The 20987-nt window shown below is 43.4% G+C and overlaps 1 protein-coding gene across 3 annotated transcripts in view; it reads right to left on the reverse strand.

Annotated features, from left to right (window-relative positions):
- The window catches only part of CRLF1 (cytokine receptor like factor 1), a 43439-nt gene that overhangs the window by 8359 nt on the left and 14093 nt on the right, over window positions 1-20987 (reverse strand). For all 3 annotated transcript variants that reach the window (XM_089535826.1, XM_089535825.1, XM_089535827.1), the window contains exons 2-4: window positions 4168-4449; window positions 2426-2555; window positions 147-316 (exon numbers count right to left, since the gene is read on the reverse strand). In XM_089535826.1, coding sequence (XP_089391952.1) covers window positions 147-316; window positions 2426-2555; window positions 4168-4449 — 582 coding nt within the window. The remainder of the gene's footprint in view (window positions 1-146; window positions 317-2425; window positions 2556-4167; window positions 4450-20987) is intronic.

Raw genomic sequence — 20987 nt, forward strand, 5'->3', positions numbered from 1 at the left:
GAAGCTCAAACTGCACATGGTAAGCCCACGCTTGGTACAGGCGCACTCTACATCTGTGGTTCTATGGTGAATAATTTGCTACTCATGTGTAGAATGACAGACACCCATATCTCACAGAAAGAGAAAGGGCACAAAATCTTGCTTACCCACATCGACGATATCCAGCATGACCACTTCGGAGATGGCCACCCCAAGGCGATTGGAAGCCTCCACCCAGATCTCATACGGCGTGAAAAGTGCGAGGTCTTTAGGAATATGGCAAGAATAAGGTCCAGCAGTGTGATAGTTTTGGCAAGTATTATCCCGGCCGTACCACCTAGAAAGGAAGAATTCTGTTCTGCTCATTAGCCCCCTATTTGCTGTCCCTGCTCTCCACCACATACTGTGAGGCAGTATGGAGTAGCAGTTAGTGTGTGACACTGGAGGTCCTTTCACATTGCAGCAATAAAACCATGATTCCACTCTGGTTGCCATGGTTTCATCCTGTGTAAACCTGGCCTGGTTGTAGCACTAGACTTCTGTGGCCAAGAATTCTAGTGTGTGTATGTATGTTCCTTCAAGTTCGCTATTGACGTATGGCAACCCCATGAATTTCACAAGATTCTCTTAGACAAGGCAGTTACTTCTTCTAAAGTGTAACCTATAGCATCTGGTATTTGTGAACCAGTGTGACACTGAGATTTGAGTATTAGGCTACAACTCTGGAGATCAGGGTTTGGGTCCCCCTCAGCCATGGAAACTTTGGGCAAGTCACACAGAAAACACAGTGATATGTTTGTTTTAAGGCCGCAGTAAGTCAGAAAGGACTTGAAGTTGCACAGCGGCAACAACAACCTGGTATTCATTGGAAGTCTCCAGTACTAACCAGTGCTCACTCTGCTTAGCTTCCAAGATCAGACAGGATCTGATTCATTTAGGGCATTTAAACTACAAATTCCAGAATTCCATGTGATGTTGCCATGACAGTTGAAGAGGAATAATCGCATTATAACTGTGTATTGTTATAGAGCCCTGGGACTCTTCCAGGTTTCTATTGCTCTCACTAAGCAGGGAAAACTCACTGAGAGACTCTAGGCCCATTCCTCTCTCTGAATTTTGTCTACTTTGCATGGTTGATGTGAGAATAATGTGTGGAGGAGGAGGAGGAGAGCCATGCACTTCACCTTAACTTCAGTGGAGGAAATGAAGGAATAGAAATATAACCAATTAATTAACCAACAGATTGAAACTGAACAATGTAATCCTATATATGTCTGCTCAGAAGAAAGTCCTACTCAATTTCCCCCAGAAAAAGTACTTTATTGTGTCCATTAGTCCCACAATAACCCTATTTGGTGTCCGATCATTCTACCTTCTCCTCCTTCTTCAGTGCCTAATGACCATTGCAATAAATTATTAAGAGGTAGTATGGTGGAATCAGATTAGATTTGAAAGGGATCCCAATGCCATGCAAAAAGACACAACTAAAGTTCTCCTGAAAGACATCCATCCAACCTCTGAAGATCTCCAAAAATGGAGCATCTACACATGCCCCCTCCGAGGCAGAACATATACAGAAAAACAGCTCTTACAATCTTCCTATGTTCTTCCTAATGTTTAGGTGGAATCTCTTTTCTTGTCATTTGAATCCGTTGGTTTGGGTTCTAGTCTCTGGAGCAGTAGAAAACAAGCTGTCTCCATCTTCTACATGACATCCCTTGACATATTTAACATGCCATGCAGTGCTTGGGGGACATTTTTGAACAACAACTCCCAGAATCCCCCAACCTGCTGGAAGAGTCTGAGAGTTATTGTCTAAAGACTTCTGAGATGTGGAGTCGAAGGCTTTTATGGCCAGCATCCATAGTTTTTTGTGGGGTTTTCAGGCTCTGTGGCCATGTTCTAGAAGAGTTTCTTCCTGACGTTTTGCCAGCATCTGTGGCTGGCATCCTCAGAGAAGGCTGGCATGGAAGAGAATTGGGTATATATACTGTTGGTCAATTTCCTCTTAACCAACAGTGTGTGTATATATATATATATATATATATATATGTGTGTGTGTGTGTGTGTGTGTGTGTACACACATACACACACACACACACTCACCTTTCTTTCATGCCTGCATTCTCTGAAGATGCCAGCCACAGATGTTGGCTAAACGTCAGGAAGAAACTCTTTTAGAACATGGCCACAGAGCCTGAAAACCCCACAAAAACTACTTCTGAGATGCATAAATTTTACCCTGCAGTTGTGCTTTGCAGCATAGGGAATCTGTTGTAGGAAAAGTGTTGCCATTCCCAGCACAAGTTCTCATTCTTCTGGGCATGTCTCACTTGGAGGATCATAAAAATAGCCCTGCATTAAATATCTTATGAATATTGGTTTGGATAAATTAATATATTAAATCATATCTCATATTCCCTCCTTCACCCCACCCAACTACTACCTCAGTTTGTACTTTAGGGTGTAATTGGTATGCAGGTAAGTCTCGCCTTCTGTTCCAGGCGCCCATCGACAGGTGAGATCCTTCAGATTCTTAGACCAGCATGAAATATTGGTTGGTTTTGCTGGAGGCACTATAAAAGGTGAAGAAAAAGAAATGTATTAGTAAGCCTAAAAAGTCTAAGTAACAGAGAAACAAGAAATGTCCAAAGCCTTGAGAAAGGAAGAGTTAACTTTCATTTAAAATAACAACAACGCTTTCTCCTCTGGTACCTCTGAGATGCATAAATTTTGCCCTGAAGTTGTGCTTTGCAGCATAGGGAATCTGGGGAAAGTGTTGCCGTTCCCAGCTGAAGTTGTCATCCTTTTGGGCACGTCTCAGTCGGAGGGTCATAAAAATAGCCCTGCATTAAATATCTTATGATTATTGATTTGGACAACTGTAATTGTACACAGGGAGTGTTGCCAAAATAACTTTTCTCTCTCCATTGGGTACAAGTCCCCTTCGATGACAACGGTGTGTCTCATAAGAAACTGCCAACAGTAAAATTTTGTGTGTGTGTGTGTGTTTGTGTGTGTTTAACTGGCAAAAAGCTCTGAGACTGCAATGAAAAGGCATGCCTGTGAAGTTTGTAAGTAATGATGAAAAGAAAATATTTTGTTACAGTTTGGGATCTGAATTGTGTAAGTTATTTTTTCCAGTTATATTTTGGCGATTAATGCATACTTTCTTTATCCCAGAATATTTTCTTACAGCTCCCTGAGTGATCAGAAATGTTTTATACCAACTTCCCAGGTGGGTTTATTTTAACCCAGTAAAAAATCTGAAAGAAGAGAAACAAACTCCGAGGCTTTTCTTTTAATTTTTGTTAACATTGAAACATAAATTTTAGTAACATAAAACAACATATATGGGGGGAATACAGCATCTACACAACTCCATCTACACACTAAATGCTACCTACATAACATACAGCAGATAAAAACAATACAGCAGCCCCCCACATCACAAGCTTGAGGAGCCTTCCAGGGAGCCTAGCCCCTGCCTCCATTATATTTGTGGTGCCAACTGTCATTCCCCTTTCCTTACTGTAATAAGTCCACTTCACTACTAGATGTTCCTGTTTCTTTCTCCAATCATCACGCTAATTTACACTCCATAAACCGGGAGATAATCTCCTCCAGTGACAGCCAGCTTGGTATAATGGTTTGAGCGTTGGACTAGGACTTTGGAGATCAGGGTTCATTTTTGTTTCATAGAATCATAGAATCGTAGAGTTGGAAGAGACCGCAAGGGCCATCCAGTCCAACCCCATTCTGCCATGCAGAAACTTTCAATCAAAGCATCCCCACTGACAGATGGCCATCCAGCCTCCATTTAAAGACCTCCAAGGAAGGAGACTCCACTACACTCCAAAGGAGTGTGTTCCACTGTCGAACAGCCCCTTCAGGTCCCACTTTATGCCTTAGGACCAAATACTATTTTAAAAAGGCTTCTGGGAGCTGAAGTCCAAAACCTCTGGAGGACCAGAGTTTGGGAATCACTGATCTAGACACTATACTTCGACTGATGCAGCCTAGAATTGCATTGCCCTTTTTAGCTGCCACACCATAAAACTTGCACAATAGCTGGGAAATGTCAAACGGCGGTATCATGGGGTGCAGCCATCTGGGGGAAACCAGGAGGGCCAGATATGGCCCGAGGGACTAAGGGACTAGGGACAGAAAGTGCTCCAGGTGACCTACATCCTACGTAGAGGCAGGTCCCAGCCAAGATGCTTCCACCTTCCTTGCTATGGCAGACCAGGTTGTCCCCTGACTGCTGCTGGGATCCATTCAGATCGGAGAGGGTTACGCTAAGGGTGCCGGGCCCAAGGACTCTGTACGTCTCCACCAGGAGCCGCCAGCCGTTCAGGGTCCAGTAAAGGTCTTCAGCCTTCAGGTTCGAGTCAGCGCTGACTGAACAGTTGACTGTGAGCGTAGAGCCAATAAGGAGGCTTGGGTCTTGGGGAGATATGACTGCCGGGTCTGCAGCAAAAAAGACAAAAGAAGGAAGACAAGATCAGTCTCTTGCTTTGCCTGTCCGCTACGTCCCCAAAGCATCGTTGGTAGGATGCCATCTTGATCCTTCTAAGTGTTTGGAATTAATAGGCTAAAACTAAAATGTTGGTGACAATGGCCCCATAAAGATAGGCCAAAATAAAGCTGCTTCGTGTAACTTTGGAGGTATGCTGTTTAAATGATGCATGCGTCTTAAGAGTCCGGAAGCCACACCAAAGCCACTCCCCAATCCTAAAGACTGGAGCGCAGCTTTGGGGCAGCTTCTGGCCCCCAAAGATTTCTTTTTACCTGTACTATTCACTAGCTAGATGAGGATATAGCCTTTTATGTAAATATAGATTAAAACCATTAGAAAACTTTTGTTTAAACTACAAGCTACTTGTGTTGTTTTTAGAGCTACTCTCAGTTCTTAAGGAAGCATAGTTAGATAAAGGCACCTTTCTGCTACTTTGCAAATTTAAAGCTAGACCCTAACAGACTTGGCTTTGACATTTTTTATGTTTTTAAATTATTATTTTCCTTATCAAAGGCTGAAGCCTTAGGAAACATAGAATCATAGTATCATAGAATTGGAAGAGACCGCAAGGGCCCTGATCCAGTCCAACCCTATTCTGCCATGCAGGAAATCCCAATCAAAGCATCCCTGACAGATGGCCATCCAGCCTCTGCTTAAAGACCTCCAAAGAAGGAGACTCCACCAAAATCTCCGAGGGATGAGTGTGTTCCACTGTCGAACAGCCCTTACTCTCAGGAAGTTCCTCCGAATGTTGAGGTGGAATCTCTTTTCCTGTTCTGGGTCCTGTTCTCTGGAGCATCAGAAAACAAGCTCGCTCCCTCCTCAATATGGCATCCCTTCAAATATTTAAACAAGGCTATCATATCACCTCTTAACCTTCTCTTCTCTAGGCTAACCATCCCCACCTCTCTAAGTCTCTCCTCAAAGGGCTTCATGGTTTCCAGACCCTTCACCATTTTAGTCGCCCTCCTTTGGACACATGGCTCCAGTTTCTCAACATCCTTTTTGAATGTCCAGAACTGGACACAATATTCCAGGTGTGGCCTGACCAAAGCAGAATATAGTGGCATTATTACTTCCCTTGAACTAGACGCTATACTTTTATTGATGCAGCCCAAAATTGCATTGGCCTTTTTAGCTGTTGCATCACACTGTTGACTCATGTTCAACTTGTGGTCTACTTGGACCCCTAGATCCCTTTAAATTACCCTACATTTTTCACCACTGCCTTCCTCTACAGCAGAGATTCCAAACTGGGTTCCTGCAGTTCTAGTTCAAGACCTAAACCATTATACTATGTCACTTCTTTAAAAAACAATGTTTTCTTGGCAAGGTTTGTTCCAAGGAGCTTGTCTCTGCCTTCCTCTGAAGCTGTGAGAGTGTGATTTACCCAGCCCGGTTTCCATTGCTGAGCAGGGATTCGAACCCTGGTCTCCCAGAATCCCAGTCCAGCACTCAAACCACTACACCACATTGGTTCTGATTAGAAGTATAACTGCAACTAATAGTTCCTTTCTGTGATGATTTTATCTTTAAACCAGTCTTGGGCTGCACCAGCCCTTTACATTTTGACACCTTGCCCACATTCTGGGATCAGCGTCTGTTTGGGGTCCTATGTTCATGACTTCTGTGAGGACCTCGAAGTTGCTAGGAACAAGGGAGTAACCCTTTTTAACAGCAGGCCTGTGTTAGTGGAATCCAGTCCCAGTTGTAGTAATTCAGGCCATATTGTTCTAATTTAGACCCTCTAGACAAGCCGACTGATTTACTACCACTCGCTCTTAAACAAGGATTTGCCATATCGCTATGGTTTTAGCAGTTGCTAGTTCTTCAGTTTTATTGACTCTGCTTCTATGAGGGTGATATGCTTCCAAGTGTCATCACTGTTTATCATACTTTTCCCTCTCTTTTTTACTATTGCAATGTCTGATGATTTTTAAAATGTGCTGTCGCTTATATGTGGGTATATCTCAGTTAAAGAAGTTGATGCTTTCCTGTTCATGTCTTCTTTAGCAGAAAAGGTGGTATCAGAGGCAAAAAATAAAATGGGAAGAATAGAGATAGCTTCCTAAACCACGAAAAAGAAGAAGAGGAGGAGGAGAATTTTTTCTTCTTCTCTGAAACGAATACATTGCAAATGTGAAATGAGGCAGTCAGATCAGTTAAGTCTTGCATTTTGAATCTTTTGCTTTAGATATGCAGTTCATGCATGTTCAATAAAGGATTCTGGAGGCAGCTGCTGTTGACTTATGCCTGTTGTAGGCAGACACACTCAGATACAATAGGATCAACTAAGACAAAATTCCATTCTTTTCCAGCTCAAGCTTTGTTGTACTGTTTACTACAAGGCATGTAGTTCTGCAACCTGACACGGAAAGTCTGTTTCTCCAGCCCTCCTTCACCAAAGCGGGCTGGATCAGAGTCAGCATCTTCCCAATGCTGATGCTGCTGAAAAACATTCCAGCTTCTTTGTCAGAGGCTTTGTTAATGGAGGTATGCATGTATTTTACACCTGTATGTTTCAAGATGCCTTAGGTTTTTCATCCCAAAAAGCCGCCTACAAATATTGTGAATCAATAAAATAATAAAACAGAGGTCCAAAACACACTGCAGAAATAATCCAGTTTCAGACCGCTTTAACTGCCCCTGGCTCAATGCTAAGGGATTCTGGAAACTGTAGTTTTGTGAGACATTTAGCCTTCTCTATCAGAGAGCTCTGGTGCCACAATAAATTACAATCCCCAGGATTTCCTAGCACTGAGCCATGGCAGTTAGAGTGGTCTCAAACTGGATTATTTTTGAAGTGTGTTTTGGACCAGACCCATTTTACTGTTTCTACAGCAAGGGTAGATTTAGCACCAAACCAGGAATAATTATTTTCTAGAGGTTATAAATGCCAGAATCTCCTAATCTGCATGGGGAGTCAGATGGGGTGCTGTGCACAAGATTTGTCTTTTAAAAGAAAACACACCGAAGGTCCTATCCCATATGATAACTGCAAACGCAGGCTTGCAAAAGCCTCTAGAATTTGAAGGCTTAAATCCAATGTGATGCTCACAGTAACAAGACAGTAATATTTTAATATTCATTTCATTTCTCATTTGCATTTTTGCCAGAAAAAAATGTGAAAATATAGGATGAGTGACACCCAGATTTAAAATGATACATGCAAAAAGTGTCTAGAGAGGTGATGTCCAAACTCTGGCCCTCCAGGTGTTTTGGACTTCAGCTCCCAGATTCCCAGACCATTAGCCAAGATGGCTGAGGCTTCTGAGAGCTGAAGTCCAAAACACCTGGAGGGCCAGAGTTTGGACATCACTGGTCTAGAAGTTCAGCTAAGTGCAAGTCAACAGTGTGATATGGTGGCCAAAAAGTCCAATGCAATTCTAGGCTGCATCAAAAGGCTCAAGGGGAGTAGTAGTGCCACTCTGTTCTGCTTTGGTCATGATTTCACCTGGAATCCTGCGCCTGTTTCTGGGCACAACAATTTGAGAACCACTGACATCCACATGACATTCCTTCAGACCTCTCAGTCTTCTCTTCTCCAAGCTAAACATACCCAGCTCTCTAAGTTATTTCTCATAAGCTTGGTTTCTGGACCTTTGGTCCTCTTAGTTGCCCTTCTCTGGACACGCTCCACCTTGTTGAAAGCCTTCTTGATTATAAGAAAACATGTCCTATGAGGAAGGACTTAGGGAGCTGGGGATGTTTAGCCTGGAGAAGAGTAGGTTAAGAGGTGATATGATAGCCCTGTTTAAATATTTGAAGGGATGCCATATTGATGAGGGAGCAAGCTTGTTTTCTGATGCTCCAGAGAATAGGACCCAGAACAATGAATGCAAGCTCCAGGAAAAGAGATTCCAGCTCAACATTATGAGGATCTTCCTGACAGTAAGGGCTGTTTGACAGTGGAACACACTCCTTCCTCGGAGTGTAGTGGAGTCTCCTTCTTTGGAGGTCTTTAAACAGAGGCTGGATGGCCATCTGTCGATGAGGATGCTTTGATTGAGAGTTCCTGCATGGGAGAATGGGGTTGGACTGGATGGCCCTTGTGGTCTCTTCCAACGTCCACTGGAATGGACTGCCTTGAAGGGTGGTGAAGGTCTTTAAACAGGTTGGATGAGACTCAGTCGGAAGTGCTTTAGTTCTGTATTTCTGCGTAGCAGGGGGCTGGACACGATGGCCCTCGTTGCCCCTCCTAATTGTTCGATTCTATGGTTCTACGCATCTAATGTGGATGCCCCTCCCCAACTAAGTTCTCCCCAGCACCAAAAGCACATTCTGAAACTGGGGGACTGAAGCAAGGAGAGGAGATTTCGGCCCCTGAACTTTTACGTTAGACCTGTGCAAGCACATGTCAAAATGCTGGGCACTGCCTTGGAAGTTACAGTCCAAAAAATAGCTGTTCCAAGTTGTAGTGCCAGGAGTCAATAAGTAAAACATTGTTGGAGAAAAGGTCCCTCTTCTCTTCAAAAGCCCATAATATGAGCCCATGAGGACCTGCAAATAAGTCACATAGCCACTGTCATGAGGGTTTTGATGGTATAATCCAATCTTGTGCCACAAGGTGGCAGTGTAAGACATTCTTTCTCTATGGGCAGATTTTGTGGCCCTACTGGCATTGTAGGGGGAATGGGTCACTATAGGGAAACCATAAATCTTTGAGGCAAGCAGAGGCAGGGGTTGGCATCCCCAAATTTGGAAGCAGACAGAGTCCAGCTTCTATTACGGCAACACTATCCAAAGCTAAGGACTATCTGAAAATGAAACACTGGCATAAAAGATGGGAGAAGCCCGCCATCGTTGAGAATTCATAGATCAAGACAGCTGCGGGACCAATTGTCCTGCTTTCCGCAGATGAAAACTAGGCTATATGTGGCCAAGCAACATCAGAATGTGGTCAACATGACAAACGATGTTATCAATGAGGAAGAATGAACAAACGAGAAAAGACTGCAGTGGGTTGCTTTTGACTTAGCCTACTGGGAAGGGCAAGACCCTACCCACTCCTCTGCCTCCTGCTGATTGAATGGAGTACAAACTACGCTTCCATTCTGAAGTCAGTTTGCAGCAGTGGAAAGGGAGGAAAGGCGGGAGGAAAAGAGAGAAACCAGGTCATGTTAAAAGCAGCTGAAAAAACGAGACTATCCGAGATTATTTGGGACTGAGCAGAGAAAAATGGAGGTATCTGGAACTAAAACTGGGTTCTGGAGTGTTTGTGGGATGGGAGCATGAGCATTTTTGTGTGTTTTTGTGCACTTGGGGGGTTTTCTTTGTGGTCTGGGTGCAAATTTTGACATTGCGGAGGGGGAGCTTTGGGAGAATGGAGTCGACTCCTGGAGCAAGAAATGTGGGACCCCACAGGCCACACTTTATCCTTACCTAGGAGTTTATCACACAGGAGGCATCCTGCGCAGAAACGGGATTTAAAACGGGATTTAAAACCCCAAAATAACCTAAGACATGCAAAAGTGCAATTGATTTTCAGACACGTCGAGGTTAACACAACATTAAACCGTCTAGAAAGTCAACAAACCGCGATTCTTTTTTACTTCCAAGATTTTCCGGAATTAAAACAAAAATGGCATTGTGTCTGTTTTCTAGCCGGGTTTATGTCGGGTTAACGCACCTTAACTGCGACGTCGTCTGAAATTCAATTGCGCTTTGGCTTGTCCTTTCTACTTTCTGTCCGGGTTAATCGTCTGATAATAAATCTGCTTTTGTGGGGTTCCCCCCCCCCTTTAAATCCTGTTTTTGCAGGGGATCCCTCCCTTGTGACAAACTCCCTGGACCTCTATATCTGCACAGTCCACTTTTTAATACCAATTAACATGAATTGCCCTCGTCTTCCCAAACAAGCCATTTCCTCTTTTCCTGTTCCTTGGAAATGCCTAATTGGAGCACCTTAATGACAGTCTTCTCGGTTTTCCTCCTCTGCCAAGCCCTCTAGCATCCTCTTTCTTTTTCAATTAATCTTTCCGCTTTCCGCCGCTGGCAGCTAACTGATCCTTCAATGGGAAAGGAACAAGAGCCAGATCTTGAACATCTGGTCTCACTCAGCCAAAGGCCAACCAAAGACTAAAGTAATTCATTTGGCCTGCTGAGATATCCAAGGACAGAGGTCTAAGATTAATTCAACACAGGGCAGTTTGGTCAAGAGGGACAGGGTAGGTGCCGGCTGGCTTTCTTACCTCTTTTGTTTCTATTTTCCAGATTCTATAGATTCTGCCACGCAAACCAACAAAACACTGAATAAAATTAGCATACTGCATTGCGGGGAGCGAGATGAAGAGTGGAAAAATCTACCCATTTTAATGTGAAGTCGAAGGCTTTCATGGACGGCATCCATAGTTTTTGTGGGTTTTTCGGACGCTGTGGCCATGTTCTAGAAGAGTTTATTCCAGATGCTTCACCAGCATCTGTGGCTTTGGCATCTTCAGAGAATGCTCTGCAGATACCAGCCACAGATGCTGGTGAAACATCAGGAATAAACTCTTCTAGAATATGGCCACAGAGCCCAAAAAACCCACAAAAAACCTAACCATTTTAGTTTCTTTCAGTTCCCACCTTCCCCTTGAAAATTTGATTTGTCCTTAAGTTGGAAAACTTTCTCAGTCTTCAGTTTGGTCTACACCAGGCTTTGAGAATGTTTGTTTTAGCATTGTAAAATCATAAACCTAGAAGAGATCCTAAAGTCCAACTTTCTGCCAAGCTGCAAAACACCACTAAACTAAAGCACTCCTGAAAGGTATCCATCCAATCTCCATTTCAAGATCTCTAAAGAAGGAGCATCTACCACTCTCAATAGCAGTCTTTTCCACTCTCAAACAGCTCTTACAGCCAAGAAAGATGAGCAAGGGAATGAGCAAATGAAAATGCCTCTAACATTGTGGGTTATGCGATTAGGTCCTGTGATGACAATTCCCAAGTAGATGTGTTGGCAAAGTTGACTTTGCCACAAATCCAGATGTGCGGAGGGCCGTGCCACACCACATCTTATACTCCTTTGGAGCTCCCAAGGGCTGTAACATTTCATCCCAGTCACTCCACTAAATGCGTCTGAGGAAGAAGACCTAAGTCTACGAAAGCTCATGCTGCCAATTTCTTTCTTTCGGTGAGTGTCAAAGGTGCCACAAGATCTCTCTACATACATCTCAATCACTATTTAGGGTGACCAGACACAACATCATATTGCTTTGGTGGCCCCTGCTGTAAACTGACTTCAAAACGGAAGCGTAGTTCCCCTGCCAAATCAGGACAATTAAAAGTTGTGTTATTCTTCCCAGTCCCCATTTTTCAGCCAGCAAATAAATAACACCGATTCCTCTTCTGCATTAGTTAATTGCTAAACACTTATTTAATATTTTTTAAAAAGAGAGCATATGAGTGCATATCGCCCTGGGAGAGGCAGTAAAATGGCACACCGTGTGTTATTTCTGCCTTGCATTTGCAGCCATCTATCTGCAAATATGGAATGGAGTTTCTTGGTGCAAAATATCTGACTTTTGTATTTAAAAAACTATTTTTCATGCTGAAAGGCAATGGGGGTAACTCCATACTGCAAACTAAAGGTAAAGGGTTTCCCTTTGACAGGGCTGTCAAGTCATTTCCGACTATAAGGAGCGGTGCTCATCTCCGTTTCTAAGCCGATGAGCCAGCGTTATCCGTAGACGTGGCCAGCATGACTGCATAGAACGCTGTTACCTTCCCACCAAAATGGTACTATTTATCTACTTGCACTTTTACATGCTTTTGAACTTTGGGTATGATGTATAAAAGCTATCACAACAGATACGAGAACTACAGTCAAACTTTAAAATTGCAACAGTGCAAACCAGCCAACCCAATTCTTACGCTGGCAAAGGGTCGCAGTTATGTTTGTCCTACAACTAGGCCCCCTGAATTAAGGACCATAGAATTAGAATCACAGAGTTGGAAGAGACTGCAAGGGCCATCCAGTCCAACCCCATTCTGCCATGCAGGAGCTCTCAATCAAAGCATCCCCATTGACAGATGGCCATCCAGCCTCTGTTTAAACACCTCCAAAGAAGGAGACTCCACCACAATCTCCAAGGAAGAAGTGTGTTCCACTGTCAAACAGCCCTTACTATCAGCTGGAATCTCTTTTCCTGGAGTTTGCATCCATTGCTCTGGATCCTAGCCTCTGGAGCAGCAGAAAACAAGCTTGCTCCCTCCTCAGTATTTAAACAGAGCTATTATATTACCCCTTAACCTTCTTTTCTCCAGGCTAAACATCCCCAGCTCCCTGAGTCATTCCTCACAGGGCTTCATTGTTTCCAGACCGCCATTTTGGTCACCCTCCTTTGGACACACTCCAGTTTCTCCACATCCTTTTTAAACTGCAGTGAATCCACTCTTCCTATGCATTTGTTGTTGTTGTTGTTAGCTACCCTTGAGTTGTCCTCAAGTCATGGTGACGCTGTAGATGAGACATCTCCAAGACCTCCTATCCTCTGCCTCCCTACTCCCTGAGTCTAGTCTTTGGAGTTTATCAGACAAGGGGAACTGGAAGTATAATCCAATGGCAATCTGAACACAATCATGGGATTTAACGTTATTGCATGATAACCCACTACATGCAAATTCAGGCAATGGGAAGTCAGTCCGAGCGCAATCATGGGGTTTAACGTTGTGTGATAGACTACCACACGCAAATGGCATGCTATTTTCGGGCAATGGGAAGTCAGTTCGAACGCAATTTTAATTCACATAAATTCGCTGAACTAGAGAATTCACATGAATGTGTTCTGGCCCCACTTTCTTTTCATTTGAAATTAAGAGAAATTCCCCATGTGTGATAAAGTCCTTTTTCTCTTTCTGCTACCTTCCACTTTTCCTAGCATCTACCTTGTCTAATGAGTCTTTCCTTCTCGTGGTGCGTTCAAATACAACAACCTCAATTTAGTCATCCTGGTTTTCAGGGAGAGTTCGGGCTTTGTCTGTTCTAGGACCCACCCATTTGTTTGTCCTTTTACCTATCCATGGGATCCTCAGCACTCTTTTCCAGCACCACATCTCAAATGAGTCGATTTTCTTTCTGTCTGTTGTCTTTACTGTCCATCTCTCACATAAGTACATGGTGAAGGGGAATACAATGGCTTGTACAATTCTAACTTTCATGTCCAGTTGCTGCAAGGTGGTTCACCTTTGTCTCCTTCTGCACAGTATAGTCAGCCCTCCTTATCCATGGATTTTTTAATCCACTGATTTTTTTAATTCATGGATTCAAGCATCCACGGCTTGAAAATGCTTTTTAAAAAGTATAAATTCCAAATATCAAACCTTGATTTTCCATTTTATATAAGGGACGCCATTTTGCTATGCCATTATATTTAATGGTACTTGAGCATCCACGGATTTTGTTATCCACAGGGGATCCTGGAACCAAACCCCAGCAGACAACAAGGGCCCACTGTACTAACATGCAACAGCTTTGGTGTCACCACTATGATGTCTGTAAGACTTCCACCAGTGTCACCCATCACTACTGCTGCTGCTCAGTAGTTGTCTACCATCCAACTGCCTTAGGATTCACTCCAGTTCCCCTTCTTCCCTTCCCCTTCCAATCCCCTTCCCAATATAACTCTCCCTCTATTGCTCTCCTTTCTCTTTCATTGCTGCCCTCTTCCCTCCCTTGCTTCCCATGCATACTCTCCAACATTCACAGGTGAAAACTGGGGTACATGTGGCCAAACAATCTCAGTGTGTGGTCAAGATGACAAAAGCCATTAACGAGGATGAAAAGACAAGCTAGGAAAAGATGCAACAGTTTGCTTTTGCCTCAGCCAACTGGCAAGATCCTTGCCGACCCTAGTTAATGGAGTACAAACTATTTTTGCACTTTTGAACTTGCACTCATCCCTCCATATTAGTGGCTTTGATATTTGCGGCTTTGATTATTCATGGATTTGATTAATATGATCTCTCTAGGAATAGCTAGGTCCTCCAGTGCAGCTCTGTGGTCAACTTTAACTAAAAGTTGCACCGAAAGTCCTAGACATTCCTGGAGAGAATACTCTGCTAGGCTTTTTTTAAATGCTGTTTTTAGCTCCTCCAACGCAGTTCTATGGTCAATGTCTGTCGGACATTGACCTCAGAGTTGTCCTGGAGGACCTAGAGATTCCTAGAGAGAACACTCTACTAGGCCTTTGTAGCTTCTCCAGTGCAGTTCTATGGTCAGTGTCTGTCGGACGTTGACCACAGAGTTGCCCTGGAGGACCTAGAGATTCCTAGAGAGAACACTCTACTAGGCCTTTGTAGCTCCTCCAGCGCAGTTCTATGGCCAGCGTCTGTTGGATGTTGGCCACAGAGTTGCCCTGGAGGACCTAGAGATTCCTAGAGAGAACACTCTACTAGGCCTTTGTAGCTCCTCCAGCGCAGTTCTATGGCCAGCGTCTGTTGGATGTTGGCCACAGAGTTGCCCTGGAGGACCTAGAGATTCCTAGAGAGAATACTCTACTAGGCCTTTGTAGCTCCTCCAGCGCAGTTCTATGGCCAGTGTCTCTCGGACGTTGACCACAGAGTTGCCTTGGAGGACCTAGAGATTCCTAGAGAGAATACTCTACTAGTCTTTTGTAGCTTTTCCAGCACAGTTCTATGGTCAGTGTCTGTCGGACGTTGACCACAGAGCTGCCCTGGAGGACCTAGAGATTCCTAGAGAGGTGTCCTCTCATGTAAAAACGTGGTGTCTTTGTTATTTTCAGTTTTTCCATATTCATGGGGGTCTTGTGCCCCTAACCCTAGCAAATACGGAGGGACAAACATAGTTTGCAGCAACTGAAGGAAGCTGAGGAGAAAGGAGAAAAGTGCGAGGAGAAGGGAAATTGGGACATATTTTTTTGAAGCAGAAAAATCTGGACAGCAGAGGCTTCAACAGGACTGTCCCTGACAAATCGGGATAGTTGAGGGTATGCAAACTGTAGTCCAAAAGAGTAACTTATTAAGCCCTGGCCGCCTGGCACTCAGGAAGAAACCGGTTGTATTTTCAGCAAGAGTTTCCATTTGTCTTTTTCTCTTTCCTTCTCCCCTTCTTCCCAGCCCCAAACACATGTTTTAAAAGAGAAAGGTGTGATTCCCTTCACCCCATTGCAGTGGAAAAGTGGAGAGGGAGAGATGGCCGAGGATGTGGAATGCCTCCCTTCGTCCCAGTATACCTGCGAGATTTTATTGCATTCTCATTTCTTGGAGGTGTTTTTTATTTTTAAAGAAAGCACCATTTACTGGTCAGGTGTTAAGTAATATTGGAAAGTGAAACCACATTTCCAAGGTGTCGGAAACATTTATTCTTTTCTTTTGAACGCCTGGGTTTTATTGCTCTGCTCTTATTGGCGTTTTAAACAGCTGGAGGAAGGGAAAGACGTGAGGAAGAGGCTGGGAGGAAAGCCCAATAACAGCCACTAAAATGATGAGGTTTTTGACCCTTCAGAATCTAACAATAAATCCAATCTTACAATAAATCTAATAATATTAATTTGGGGGCAATGCCAAATAAAGAGAGAGACAAACAAATAGGTTTGACTTCAGCAAATAAAAGGAAGGACTGACCATAGGTCTGAATCCTACGGTTAGATTTTCTGGTTTTCCTTGTTAATAACTTTTGCATCTTGATCACTTTTGTTGCTTGGTCACACGTATCCCAGTCTTTATTGGTGAAATACTAGATGGTAATGTACTAAACATTATGGGGATGTGTAAAAATATCCAATAAGCTTGCAGTGAGAGGAACATGCTCTAAGTCTAAACCACGAATTCCATCATCCTCAGAGGCATAGCTTGAAACAACCCTGTTTCCCATCTCACAATGAGTCAACTCTAAGTAGGATCAAGGTAAGATCAATGTGGTCCCTCCACATTTGCTGGCGTTAGGGTTGAAAGATCTCCATGAATTGGGGGGGGGGGGGGGGACTAAAAAACCCTATTTCTTTTACTAAGAGAATACCTCTCTAGGAATTCCCAGGTCTCCCTTGCAACCCTATGGTCAGCATCTGCCAGAAACTGATCACAGAATCATGCCAGAGGATCTACAAATGCCTAGAGAAGTGTTTTCTGTAGGAACTTGTAGGTTCTCCAGCACATCTCTATGGTCAACTTCTAGCAGCGTTGCACTGGAGGACTTAGAGGTTCCTAGAGAGAACATATTCATCAAAACCACAAACGATCAAAGCCACAAAAGTCAAAGCCACAAATGTGGAGGGCCAACTGTAGCATGCATATCTTTCCTGCCTCTTCTCCTCTCTTCCTCATCCTCACAAAGAAGCCTTCCAAAGTTGTCCAGGCCGAAAGAGTATCTGGCAGAAATCCGTCATCCAGTGAGTTTTATGGCTCACTAGAGACTGGAACCTGGATGTCCCAAGGGCCTTATAAACTACAGAATCACATCACTAAGGACATTACCATACAAAGCACTAGTGATGGAACTGGAGTGGAAGTACAATATGTGACTCTTTCCCCTTTCCCACAACATTGGCACTCATCTGTTGGTGACCAGTTGTCCTATCATTAGCGCACAACTTTGCTTTAACAAGAGAAACCCATCAATTTATGTTTTAATATTAATAATATGTAATTATTTTTTTAAACTCTCATCATTAACGTTTTTACTTCTATCTTTTAAAATTATCGTAACTCACCTTGAATCCCATTGTGGGAGAAAGGTGGGATATGAATCTTTGAAATGATTAAAATAAAACCAGTAACCGCCAATATCGCTACTTTCACACAACTGCGCAAGTGCAAATTGCTTTAGCAATTTAGTATGGAAATTGTGAAGTCAACGCCAAGTGAGTGGGCACGCCATGCGCCATTCTCCCTGCTTCTGTTATGTCATGAAGCATCCGGTTTAATGAAGAAGATTATTAAAGGATCCATTGATGTTGGCTATCTATAGAACCACAAAGTGTAAAACATGAAACAACACAGAACTCTAGGATCCTGAATCATCAGAAAAGAATTGTCCAAAGAATGTCGTGATTATCGGTCTGATCTCGTCATTGCGATATTTCGGATGAAATTTTTTCAAAAATGCATGTGCAAAACAGGAGGGAAAAGGGGATAGAAGTGGGTAATGTATGTTGGGTGGAAAACTGAGACCAGAAATGTTAGTCACAAAGCTATCTTGCTATTAAAAGGTAATGCAGAGATAAGTGTTGTCATAGAATTACTGCTATTGTTTTAGTCACGTTAAAGAAATGGCACGAAGGCAATGGTAAGCACCCTGGTGCGGTAATGTCCTTAGTTTCTACTCTAACTGCTATGGTTCCATAGTACAGAATCCTGGGTTTTGCAGATTAGGGAATAAAGGGTCCGACTGGACAGGCCAAAATAAAGCTGCTTCAGGTCACTTTGGAGGTATGCTGTTTAAATGACACACACAACTTAAGAGGTCTGAAGCTGCGCTCCGGTCCTTAGCACTGGAGCGTAGCTTTGGCAACAGCTTCTGGCCTCTTAGGACGCATGCATCATTTAAATAGCCTACCTCCAAAGTGACCTGAAGCAGCTTTATTTTGGCCTGTATGTTTGGGCCCTTAGACATGCCAACCAAGGAGCTCTAATGTTTCCCCAAAATTACAAGCCCCACGATTCCACAGCATACAGCCATGGCACTTGAAGTGGAATCATAGTGCTATAATTCTGTAGTGTAAAAGGGTCCCCGTCCCACTCCAATACTCTAACAGTGCTTTGTCACACTGTCATCCAGTGAGGTTTTATTGAATTGGATCTCCCTAACCCAGTACTCTGCAAGCACTACATCGAACCATTTCAGCTGTGACTATCCGAAGAACTGCAGTCAAAACATTGATTTTACAAGCTCGCTTCTTTCTGTTCCTTCTTCCTTCCTTCCCTTTCTCCCAGTCATCGCTGCTATAAATTTCCATATTTTAGAAGCTGCCTCGCACATTGCGGATGTAAAAGGGGAGAGATCTTTTAGATGAATGAATCTGAGAAAGAGCGGCCATGTGGACATGTGGGCTGTGGCGTTCCCTAGTCATAATAAATACAGATTTAACCCCGTGTTTATTTAAAATGGTAACGTCCCCTAATCTCCAGACATTTACAGTTCCATAAAACATGACGGACATCCCCCTATTAGGTCAGGTATTATTAGACTTGAGTAGCCTTTTAAGAAAAGAAAAGCCTGGTTTAATATCAACAAATATAAGTTTTGGAAGAGGAAGAAAGGAAGGAGAAAACATAAATGTGACGAGTGAATGAGTGGGTGGTAAAAACGAAGATTGCAATTGGCTTCAATTCATATCGACTAGTTGTTTGCATTTTTTAAATGTTTATTCGGTTTACTGAGCCTTTATTTAAGGATGGATGTAACATTTATGGAATTAAGCCCTGTGCAGAGATGGCAGACAGAATGAATCAGAGTGGATGATCTGTTGTTCGGTCAGTCTGGAAAGGATGTGTTACAAATAGTGAATAACTTGCAATGAATCCCTCTTTTTTGTGATAACTAAGGGAGCACTAATTTATATTATGACTGTAACATAACTGAGAACAACTTCGCTCCTTTAGAAGGAGACGTTTTGGATGAGAGGTCAGTGGCTTCATGTGGCTTCAGATAATGTGTTTTAAAAATCAAAAGTAACTTATAGTACATTTTAAGAAATGAGAAACTAAAGCAGTTACTGTTGTTCATGTGTACCTACAACGGCAACTAACCACATTTGGAACCCTTGAACTATAAGTAATCCCAAACTCTATTCACTCTGCAGACAGGGTAAGGATTAGGGTTAGATTAGTATCTGATTCGAATCAGTAGCCTTCCAGCTTATAGAATCAGAGTTGGAAAGGTCTTCTAGGTGTAGGAGGCCAGCCTCCTTCCTTTTCTCATTGTCCCTCAGCTGGATGCTTTGACTGGGAGTTCCTGCATGGCAGTGGGTTGGACTGGATGGCCCTTGTGGTCTCTTGCAACTCTATGATTCTTTTTAAAGGAATGTTTCAGGAACACCATAATTTGATTTCAGTTGGGAAGAATCAGGAGATGAGGTTTAAAGAATTAATTGAGAGTTTCCACACCTTTAATCCCATTATTTCAGATGGGCGTTTTTGATACATAAACACTACTATTCAGCAGTGTGAGGAAGTCACTTCAGGCATACAATTGCCAGTTCAGGGCAATTCCAGGCCCTGAGAAACCTGAGAACTAGGGACAGTGATCCCTAGTGATGTCATTAAGTGTGACGCATTAAATACCAAACACGTTTGCTCCATTCAGACACCCTCCCATGACATTTCCATACTAAGAGAAATATCTTAGCTAAAGATGGCTATTCCCAGATCAAGGTGAAAGGAGGGTATGGTGTGGGACAGACCGTCCAAAAAGGACGGTTTCCCGGCCCCTAGTTTTGGTCCGCGGGAAAGCCACAGCCTCCAGACCGCAGGACTTCCCCACGGACCAAAAGGAAGCTGCGAAAAGCAGGTTCTTCTTGCGATGCCATTATGACATCACAGTGCACCAATGGCGCACTCGCAACATCATAATGGCGCCGCAACATGCGGACGCTATGTGTCCAGCACGTAACAATGGCGGCACCCATCTGTACAGGGCGCCGCCATTTTGACGCCTTCATCACGTGCAAGGGGTGAAGGGCGTCTAGAAGCGCTGCCCCTCAGACGTGACGAGGGCGTCCTTTCGCGTCCATCTGAACCGGGCCTATGATACCTTCCCACTTACTTTAGCAGATGGGATAAGGATTACCGTATATACTTGACTGTAAGTCGCCTTCACGTACAAGTCGAGGGTAGGTATGGGGGCCAAAATTATGGATTTTGATGTGACCTGTGGATAAGTCGAGGGCAAAATTTAGAAGAATGTCACAAAGGATCTAAAGGACGAACCAAAGGAAAACAATGAGAAAAAATTGACAATATTTCAGCAGGCATAACTGTGCTAAAGGCTGGATGGATGAGAAAATAAAGGGGGGGTCAGTGCTTCCATGACAGATTATGCTCTTGCCATTCACCAACGCATGATTCCCTTTTCTTTTTTACAAGAGTTAAAGTGCAGTAGCTACACTGACCCATGGATAAGACTAAAATTTCTGACTTATACATGAGTATATATAGTATTTAATTTAGCCACCTTGCTTTTATTCAGAAGGTGGATGCAGAGAAGAGGGGAGGGTGGGCTAGTCAAGTAAATACAAAGATCCCTGGGAGAGTGTCTGCAAGTTGCATCAACAAAATAATGAAGTCTTGTAAATTGTAGCAAGCTGGTGTTCTCACAGGTGAGGTGGAAAGCTGAGCCTCTGGCTCAGAGCTAAGCTCAACAAAACCAGACCAACTGCATCCTCTTGTCCTGCCAGGGCATAACCCCTAAAAACTGGAGACTCGAGGCCAGACTCTGAGTGCTGGCAATGCTACTCAGGTAGCAGATTATGAGAGTTGGCAGAAAGGTGTTGGAAGAGAGAGCTGTGCGTCATCCATGTCCTGCCCAAAGATACATCAGGAAGGGAAAAGG

The sequence above is a fragment of the Sceloporus occidentalis genome, unplaced genomic scaffold, assembly GCF_023333645.1.
Source record: "Sceloporus occidentalis isolate IW3139 unplaced genomic scaffold, rSceOcc1.0.p SCAF_8, whole genome shotgun sequence".
NCBI lineage: Eukaryota > Metazoa > Chordata > Lepidosauria > Squamata > Phrynosomatidae > Sceloporus > Sceloporus occidentalis.